Source organism: Sinocyclocheilus anshuiensis, unplaced genomic scaffold (genome assembly GCF_001515605.1).
Source record: "Sinocyclocheilus anshuiensis isolate Anshui unplaced genomic scaffold, SAMN03320099.WGS_v1.1 scaffold714, whole genome shotgun sequence".
NCBI classification, from domain to species: domain Eukaryota; kingdom Metazoa; phylum Chordata; class Actinopteri; order Cypriniformes; family Cyprinidae; genus Sinocyclocheilus; species Sinocyclocheilus anshuiensis.
The window spans coordinates 716,482-727,350 of record NW_015546068.1 but is presented as its reverse complement, the minus strand read 5'-3'; the positions used below and the strand labels follow the sequence as shown (position 1 = coordinate 727,350).

The 10,869-nt window shown below is 34.1% G+C and overlaps 1 protein-coding gene across 1 annotated transcript in view; it reads right to left on the bottom strand.

The window, feature by feature from the left end:
* LOC107699624 (bicaudal D-related protein 1-like) overlaps positions 1–10,869 on the bottom strand; it is a 36,033-nt gene that overhangs the window by 10,464 nt on the left and 14,700 nt on the right. Inside the window, exons 3-5 of the mRNA XM_016500942.1 lie at positions 7,968–8,084; positions 3,314–3,496; positions 1,780–1,806 (exon numbers count right to left, since the gene is read on the bottom strand). Of these exons, the coding sequence (XP_016356428.1) occupies positions 1,780–1,806; positions 3,314–3,496; positions 7,968–8,084 (327 nt within the window). The remainder of the gene's footprint in view (positions 1–1,779; positions 1,807–3,313; positions 3,497–7,967; positions 8,085–10,869) is intronic.

Here is a 10,869-nt window from a genome sequence, read left to right as displayed (position 1 = left end):
GGGGCGTGTTAGAACGAGCCGTTTTAGGTAGGTGTGGCTGACTCTTAACTTTTATAAAGAATATCTCTTTGGACTTGAGATTTTAGTCTTTGCAACTTTACAGATCTTCTTTATGCACCAAGAGCTTGTAACACTCCAAAGAGAAAGGAAAAATTGAAATCACATCATATGACCCCTTTAAAGATAATTTTATAGACATTTGTTCATGCAAAAAGCAATTTCTAGCCTATGAAATATTTGAGAGCTGTGCCTAAATAGAAAAATATAAATTCACTATATAGACTAGTATATGCACTTCATAATTTTTTTTTTTTCAATTTTATCAATTCAATGACTTCTTCAAATCACAAATGTAAAATTTCCTGATATTTTCAGGTTTTTCAGGAGCATTGGATCCATGTCTTCAGTGACAGGACACTGCTTATTTTGCAAGGTATTTGTTATTTATTTATTTTAAAAAAATTTAAATGTAAAATTTTTATTTATTATTTTACAACTAAAAACACATCTGTTCCACCTTTATTTGACCCTCTAACTCTAGCACTTTTTTATATTCTATTTTAATTCTACTTTACCTATATTTATCTTAACGCAGCCTAACGCACTTTAAAACAAAAAACAAAAAAAAACACTAGCTTTCCATTTTTTGTATTCTATCTACTTGTTTTTCTTTGTGTGTGTGTGTGTGTATAATATATATATATATACACCTTGCTACGTGTACTGCGTTAGGCTAACCGAGACTTGTCATTTGCACTTATATATTGTTGCTCTTTTGTTAGTTTTGACTGCTTTTATTGTCCTCATTTGTAAGTCGCTTTGGATAAAAGTGTCTGCTAAATGACTAAATGTAAATATATATCTAAATGTACTTTTTTTTTTTTAAGAAAAATATTAATACTTACTTGGCATTGGTTATTCATTGTTAGAAGTATTTTAAACATACTCTACCATTCAAACCATAAGATTTTATGCTCACCAAATTTGCATTAATTTGTTCAAAAATACAGTAAAAACAGAATTATTGTGAAATATTATTACAATTTAAAATAACTGTTTTCTATGTGAATATATTGAAAAATGTAATTTATTGCTGTGATCAAAGCTGAATTTTCAGCATCATTACTCCAGTCTTCAGTGTCACATGATCTTCAGAAATCATTCTAATATGCTGATTTGCTGCTCAAGAAACATCTCTGATTATTGTCAATGCTAAAAACAGTTGTGCTGCTTCATATTTTTGTGGAAACGATCCATTTTATTTTCTGAATTATTTGATGAATTCTTTGAAATAGAAATCTTTAGTAAAATTATAAATGTCTTTCTGTCACTTTTGATCAATCCATGCAGTCAACGAATCCTTACTGAAAAAAAATTCTAATAATAATAATTTAAAAAATGTTACTGACCCCAAACTTTTGAACAGCACAAATTATGGCAAAGCTTTTCATTTTAGTCTACAATATTCATCAGACGATCAGTGAACGGAATGAGTGCTCTATGATTGAAACTAAAAGTTAAGCAATAAGCAAGGAAAATAACAATAAATTAAATTTGCTACCTATTAGATTGTGTTTAATTAACGTCTACACCTACCCCAACCTTAAATTTAACCTTACAATAATGCAAATACAGCAATTAATTGTTGTTCAGTGTGACAAAATTGACGCAATATTGATGTGCGCGTGCCCAGCAGGACAATCTGGCCGTAGCTGTATCCATTCTAGCCCAATCAGACGGTCTCTTCCTGTCTAAGTGGGCGGTGCATGGCTGATGCACCTGCTCTCTCTCCTGCTCCAGCTCCTCCTGCTCCATGCTCACAAAGATTATTGGAGCACGTATTATAAGGAAATATTATTTCAGTCTCTACTTCAAAAATTCACATTTAATTCAGTGAGTTACTTGCCATTTCTTTGTAATTATTTGTGAAATTGAATAGCAATTTCTGAGTGAAATTTTTTTTAAACCTTTTTTTTTTTCAGTCTACGACTGGAGTCTCATTTTAGTGAGCATCATTTTAATCCAATTTTTAAAAAGTACTATTCATTTCTTTAGAGGTAAATCTTTCTTTAATGAAGAAATAAATGACTTAGAGCGCATGTTAAAAAACAGCATGTTCTGTAAATCCTAAACGCTGACAGCTGATGAAAAAACCTGAGAACTGGAGGCCGTCCAACGAAACACAAATAACAGTGAATCAAACACATGCAGCTGTTTCTCCAGCAAAACAATGAACTGCTAATCTCTAATAACACAGAATTAGATGGAGCAAGAACAAGAATGACTTCTGTGGAATCACTTTTTTTGTTTGTTATTCTCACTCAGTTTGGACTGCAGCTTTTATCTGCCGAGTTTTCAATGACTTGATTTCATTCCGAATCACTGTTCAGTTTCAGGTGCAGATCAGTCAGAACATATTGTTCGGCTGGTTTTATCACCTTTTTATAATGTATGAATGGATGTACCTTTCAGAATTAACCTCAAAATCAAAAGAGCGAAATAAAAAAATATATTTTGCTAAAAGACTATTTTAGGACCATTAGGATTTTTAACATTATTGCATTATTTCATGTTCACGTTAATTAAACAAATTTATTTATAAATCATGGTAGCACTTTTGTATTGCATTTCATTTATCCTCAATTTATTAATAACAAAAAAACTCATTACTGTATTTCACTAATAAGAAACATTTTGAAAACAATGAGAATTACAAAAAAATTAAATTAAATTAAAACCTCCGGCTGAATTACAATAATGAGAATTTGAGGAGAATGTGTTTAATTGTCTTGAAAATAGTGTCACAATACAGACATTTTAATGCTCCTTAAATTGGGTTTATTTACTTAAGGTGAAATATAATATAATGTCACGTTCTTGAAAGATTTCATAAGATTCACCCATAGTGAATAAAGATGAACTTTTTTAGTTGTATCTTTTTCCCATACAGGAAAAAAATACAAAAAAAATAAATCACTCAATCAATAATACAAGTAAGTAAAACTTACTGAAAATATATTTTTTATATTTTATATATATATATATATTGGGCATTATTTTTATATAAAAAAATAATAATTTTTGGCCACATGGGTTTGCAGTAAAAATATGTAAACAACATAAAGCAGGGTACATTTTGAGAAGTAAGATATATAGTAAGAAAGAAAATATCTTTTTTAACACATTTTTTGTTTGAAGCATAAATCTTTATGGGATTTATGACATGAATGCTTATTAATTTCCAGTCATATACAGTTTTGCTTCTCAGTGTTCAATTATTTGCTGAAAACCAAATCATGAATAGTGATTATAATGTGTGTGTTTGTTTTGCAGTGTGATGGTCGCTCACCTGCAAGTCCTTCTCGTGACACTGTTTCTCCAGCAGCAGCGTTCGCTCTCTCAGGTCTTCCACCGTGTGCTGCAGCTGCTGGTTCTCCTCCAGCATGGCGTTCACGCGTCGCTCCAGTTCCTGCTTACGTTCTGACAACATCTTTATCTGCATAACGAGAGTGGGAAAAACACCAGGTTACGGACATCAGCATTGTACAGCTTTAGTCTCTGACTCTGTTTAGAGTCTATTCAGAGCAAAACAACTGTAAAACTTTACAAACGAATGAATCATAATATATCTAAACCTTACATGTAAAGTATATGAGTCTAATGTATCTGAAAAACTCAAGTGTGGTTTAGTGGATTAGTTTAAACGTTCCTGTAGTTGTAGGAATGCGGTGTTGCCAGGCATCGGTAGGGAGTCACAAACACCTCCATAGTCAGGAATGTGCTCTTGATAACGGGAATATTTCAAAACAACTCCTAGAATATGCTATTGCTCAGAGGTTGCTCTTTCATAGTTTAAGACGTTTCATGGCATTCTCAGCTGTTTTATTTAAAGGGGTCATATGATCCTATTTTAAAAATCATTATTTTGTGTATTTGGTGTAACAGAATATGCTGACATGCTTTAATGTTCAAAAAACACATTATTTTTCAAATACTGTACATTATTGTAGGTCCTCTATGCCCCGCCTCTCTCAAACACGTCGTTTTCAACAAAGCCCCCTCCTTTGACAAGCGCAGTCTGCTCTGATTGGCCAGCTGACCCAGTGCATTGTGATTGGCCGAATTTAGTCTTTGCAACTTTACAGATCTTCTTTATGCACCAAGAGCTTGTAACACTCCAAAGAGAAAGGAAAACTTGAAATCGCATCATATGACCCCTTTAACATTTATGCGTTTAGCGAACGTTCTAAAGGAATAGTTCACCCAAAATTGAAAATTTGCTGAATATTTACTCACCCTCAGGCCATCCAAGATGTAGATGAGTTTGTTTCCTCATCAGAACAGATTTGGAGAAATTTAGCATTACATCACCTGCTCACCAATGGATCCAAAACATCACAATAATCCACTAGTAATCCACAGCACTCCAGTCCATCAGTTAACGTCTCGTGAAGCCAGAAGCTGCGTGTTTGTAAGAAACAAATCCATCATTGAGACTTTTTTTTGGTCTGGTCTGAATCGGGAGAGAAATCTGCACAGATCAAGCACCGTTTACAAGCCAAAACAGCTCTAAACAAATATGTGTGTGTATTTTGATTTGAGAGACAACAGGAGATGGACTTTTTCACTGGAGGAAGCGTTATTATGGATTATGGACTCGTATTTAGAGGGAAGAAATGGTTTGAAGTTAAAAAACGTTCTTAATGATTGATTTGTTTCTTACAAACACAAAGCGTTTGGCTTCATGGAGTGGTGTGGATTATTGTGATGTTTTTATCAGCTGTTTGGACTCTCATTGTGACGGCACCCATTCACTGCAGAGGATCCATTGGTGAGCAAGTGATGCAAAGCTACATTTATCCAAATCTGTTCTGATGAAGAAACAAACTCATCTACATCTTAGATGGCCTGAGGGTGAGGACACCTTTAGCCTTTTTTTTTTTTTTGTGAACTATTCCTTTAAGTATCAGCATCATCTCAAAGGTTTCCCTTAATAGATGTGCTACACACACAAAGTTTTGAGTCCTGATTTGTGTGTGTAGCCCATGAAACAAACATGAGCAGAAGTTTTAGCGTCTCTCCCTCCTGTTTTGACCTAGATCTGCTAACCTAGTTCACCAGCACTGAGGGATTCTCTGTGATTAACCGTATGCTGCACCTGCCTTCAGAACCACTGGACTTTAAACGCATATATCTGCTTCTCTTGAAATTTAAATTTTAAAACAGCTGATCTAGACAGTGACACTGGTATATTTATGTCCCGGTCGGCTCAGAAGCGGCATGGATTGGAATAGACTCCTGTTTCTCTCTGTCTGGCTCTGACTGCAGTTTCGGGAACACCCAGACTTTGCAGCATTTGCTCTTAAAATAGAACAGAAGTTTCCCCCGCTCAATTACAGCTCTAGTACACACACTCCACATGGGAGTCTCGCTATTAAAACGCCTTTACATCTACATCTAGCCGCTATGTTAAGCGTTGAGTTTTCTCCCATTCATTCTTCTATGAGAGGCTTGTCGCTGCTTCTTTACACTGTATGTGGTCAGTGTCAATATATGGTGTATTGTCGTGGTAATACCATGTAAGTATAGAACAGAGATCATGTGCATTATCTCTAAGCTACATGGCTATATATCATAATCTGTCCTATAGAGATCTGTCATGTCATTTTATTATAACGCTCATATTCCAGCGCTCTGTAATGTGATTAGCAACAAGCAAGAACAGTCGTACATTTCAGGTGGATTTCTCCTTCAGTCACAGGGCATGAGAGCTGTTCGATCAGCTGCTCCATATCTTGGAGATATATGTGATTTGAAGGGGTTCAATTCTCAGTATTTGATTTACAGAGCTTGACATCTCTCATATGTTTCAGGATCAGCTGTCAGCGAGCAGATGGGAGAAGTCAGTGTACGTACGTTAAGATTGCTTTTAAGAGAAGGTTTTTTCCAGACATGCAGTATCTGGCTATGACTGAAAAACAGGACCCGAGGATTCTGTATTTGCAAAACTCATGTTAAGATCTGAATTGGCGTTATACAGTTCCACTGTACTAGAGGAAAAACCCACCTTTATGTCTGTGTGTTTTACAAGAACAAAAATGTTGTTGAGGTGTAACAATTACATAGTTTACACATGCAGAACAAAACCAGATCTATTAGTCATGCAGTAGATGTGGATGTATGTATGGAGAGTATTCATTTTTTGCTCTCTCTCTCTCTATATATATATATATCCTTTGATAAATATTTTTTTTCTCCTATAATCTACTGAAATGTTAATACTTTAGTGTTTCATGGTAATTTTTTCTTAGACACTTATCTGTTTCGCTACTGTACCTTTAACACTTATCTATATAAATTATGTTTGTTATGATTGGCTAATCTCTCATTCGTAGTGTTGCTCATCAGGCCAGTTCCTGTTGCTCAATACTGAGCAGTTGTTAATATGTACATGTGGGCTCTGTTCCAAAACCTAGTGAGCTGCCTTGCTGCCTATATTGTCTACATAGGCAGCGGCCTTCTAAGGGAGCATCCTGAAATGAAATGAACCTCATATACTCTACAACTGATTTTTTTTTTAACCACCCCATTTTTCTTGTTTTAAGCAAAAACTCACTTATTTTAATTTTTTTTTTATTTTTTTTGCTTGTCAAGTAAATGTATATTGAATTAAGAATGTTTAGATATTTGTACTGGACAACAAAACAAAAATACTGAGTAAGAATTTCTTTTTATTTTTTTGCAGTTGATCACAGAAACATACCCATATTAGGTAAAATAGTTTATATTTAATCAGATTAAAGTATTCTTATCAATACTCTTCAGTACTGTATGACATAAGTATACAGCTAATATTTTTCTTTCCATCTTGCTTGAATTTTTTCACTGAGCTTGCCGTAATGCATTCTGGGATTGTCATTTCAATAAAGGATGCAAATTGTAAAACTGATGTAAAAGGCAGCAGGGTTATTATAGTCAACTAAAACTAAACCCATAAAAATATTTTTGTTTCTTGAAATAAAATAAAAAATAGCTGAAATAAATTAAATTCTAATATAAAAAAAAAACGTACACTTATTTTATTTCAGAAAATTTCCAAAGCAACATTTCTCATTTTCATTTAGTTTAACTTGATATAAAAAAATAACTAATATATACTGTGCATGTGTGTGTGTGTGTATATATATATATATATATATATATATATAAACTAATAAAAATGACAAACACATCAAAATTACTAAAACATTAACTAAAATTTTAATAATAATCGAAAATACAAAAATAAAAATGAAATTTATATATATATATATATATATATATATATATATATATACACACTGTATACTGTATACACACACATATACACAAACTATCTTAATAATACTAAAATAACACTGGTAGGCCGTTCACTATGTTTTGGAACAGTTCCACAATTTACAATCTACAGATCCACAATTTTCCCTTAATAAAAAATCACTTTTTTCAGAATAACCTCAGTTATTTCGGAATTGAACGAAGCTTTGTTTTGATCTTGTTGTTGTGAATAGACCAGTGATATGAGCGTGTCCACTGATGACGGCCTGTGAAACTCACGCTGGCGTTGTTTGTCCTGCGCTGTCACAACAAAGACACCAGGAGCCAATTACACACCCGTCTCTCATAGATGAGTTAGTGAAAAGTCCCACATTCACTTTTTCTAGCTGCTTTGATGCTCAGATGGGACATAAAGCAATCAGGGTATGATCCAGCAGCGTTTTGCATCGCACAATGAGATCTTCACATCACAAAACGAACATGCAGAAAACAGGAAGCGGTTCATGAGCACTTACTTCAAGCCCTTGCTGTTTAGTGCAGGAAACAAATCATGATTTGAGGAAGGAAAACAGAGGAAAGCAGATTTTGAAATATATCATGGTGTCATGACTCACTGCAAATAAGACAGTCCACATCCCATAATGCCTCACCTCGGCCTGTAGGGTCTCAAGGCGCGTCATGTGCTGGTTGGTGGAGAGACTTTTCTCTTTGAAATCATCCCGTAAAGAATGAACCTGAGTAGACAACTGTTTCTCCACCTCGGCGGCCTGTGGACAAACACAGACATTTATGTCAGCCTCCCATAGATATATAGTCTATAGGCTACTTGCACAGTTTTTGCAGTATTTACAGTATACTGTGCGTAGTATGCAGATGGCCTGTATGCATTTATTTACAGTGTAAAAAATAAACTGAAGGATCAAGATTTTTTTGGTCTTTTTCTTTTCTCATCTTTTCAGGAGCGTTCAGATTTTAACATATATAATTATTATTATTATTTTAATAAAAATTTTTATTAGATACTGAGCTGATTCTACTATTAATTCATTCATTTCTATTTTATTGTATTTTATTTTATTTTACTTTTTTAAACAAACTTACAAACTTACTTTACATGCTACCCAGCTGATACTATGGGTGTTTTTCCAGCCACTGGAATTAACATTTATTTATTTGTTTGTATGTATGTATTTATTTATTTAAACAAAATCAGGTTAACAGGCAGATACTATAGGTGTTTTTAGAGCCACTAGATTTAACAACGTATGTTTTTTTTTAAATTTTAGACCATGTTTAGTCTTCAGATTGAACTATTTTATGTATTCATTTGTTTGTTTGTTTGTTCGTTCATTCGTTCGAAAAATCAGGTTTACAACGTACCAGGTTGATGTTATAGCCATTTTAAATAACTTATATTTTTATTTTAAGAACTATAATATGAACATTTTTAGTCTTCAGATTTAATTATTTTATTTTATATTTAATTTTTAATTTTATATTTAATTTAAATGTAATTTTTTTTTATTTTATAAAATATTTATTTCATTTTATTAGTTTTTTTTATATATATTTTTTATTTATTTTAAAAATTTTGTACGAAATCATGTGTGTTCATGGTGTGTGTGTGTGTGTGTTCACTACTCACTGCTGTGTGTGTGCACTTGGATGGGTTTAAATTGCATTGCACAAATTCCGAGTATGGGTACTTGGCAAATGTCAGGACTTTCACTTACTCTTTCACTTTACAAGGTAAGGTACTCAGCAGATGCCATGGGTGTTCTTAAAGAAATTAGTTGCATTTTAACTAGACACTAGATATTCCACTGTTTCCTGTCTGTAATAATCATTGCTAGTTTTTTGGACAGACAAAAAAATCTAACTACTTCAGACTAGCTGTTACATGAATCAAGAGCTGATTTGTAACCTTTTGACTCATAATGTTACTGTACCACACACTTTCTTAACAGTAAGCCATTTAGCACCTCTATAACCTTGAGAAGTTAGTTGTGTTTCAGTTTCTTTTTAAAGGTCAGTGACATTCACTGATGCGAAAATGCATTTGAAACACACACGTGAAGATCTGATCGATCACGTTATATGATTTCACCCAGAAATGTATTAAAAGAGAAGCGAAGCCTGTTGCTGCCCCAATAATCTATGAGCATGAGTCATATTACAGAACAAGACAGAGAAACTCCACCCACACCCACACACACACACTCATTGATCACACTTGGCATTTTGGAGCATCTGTAGAACATTCCAGCAGACATCCTAGTGTTTTTCCGAGCCGATTGGACGGCTGCGATCAGGCCACTGCAGCTGTGAGAAACACTCATTACCATCAGCCAGGCTCCAGTTGCTAAACTGACTCACATCATCTGTGACTGTCGCCATGGAAACCCCCGAGTCTTCGTGTTCACCGTGACGTACAAAAACAACAGTGAAACTCGCAAACCGTATCCGCTTTGCTGTTGCAATATCTCGTGCTAGAAATTATCTGAAAATGTTTTTATCTGGAGTCTGGATCAGATTATGCAACAGGATGGTAACTATAACCTACAACTGCACACTTTTGTTAAGTTTGTTTTCACTTCAAGAGAAAATCTAATTTTAAAAATGATATACTAAATAGCCTACTAAAATGTAAGTGATATGATGACCACTAAACTGTATAATGATTATTGTCCTAGACAACTGATTTCCTACTGCTAGTTTCATATATCTATTATCACTTGTATGCGTTTTATTGAAATAGTTAAACTCAAATCAATATTACATTTTTTAATATTTTTTTTTGTAAATTTTTTTACATTTATTTGTAAGTAGCAATGACTGGTCCTCTTAAAGGGTTAGTTCACCCAAAAATGAAAATTAGTCCATAAATTACTCTCCCTCAAGTCATCCTAGGTGTATATGACTTTCTTCTTTCAGACGAATCCAGTCGGAGGTATATTAAAAATTGTCTTTGATCTTTCAAGCTGTTACATGGCACTCAGCAGGTGTTGCATGCATCAGTCCAAAAGCAGTTAAATAAAAAGCGCCCATCCATAAAAAAAAAGTGTCTCACATGGCTCCGGGGGGTGAACAAAGGCCTTCTGTAGCGAATCGATGCGTTTTTGTATATAACTCCGACTGGATTCGTCTGAAAGAAGAAAGTCATATACACCTAGGATGACTTGAGGGTGAGTTATTTATGAGCTAATTTTCATTTTTGGGTGAACTAACCCTTTAATCTTGGTAATCTTTGGACTGCTTTGTAAATACCATTGTGTGTGACTATTGTAAACATTAAGAATCACTGTATATATATTTTTTCTCATACTGGGGGGCCAGTCGGGGGCACTGGCTCAAAAGAGGGTGGCCGTGGGGGGGTTGTGTTGCGGAATGATGTATGTTAAAAGCACACGTCCAGTTTTGTGTGAGTGAAGGAAATCCGCTTGGGAGTGAAGAGATTCATCCTCGCGTAACATTATGCGCCCTCGACATTGTCATTAAGATCACACTATAGAAACCGCCTAAAATTAGAAATTTACTAAAAACAAGCCTATG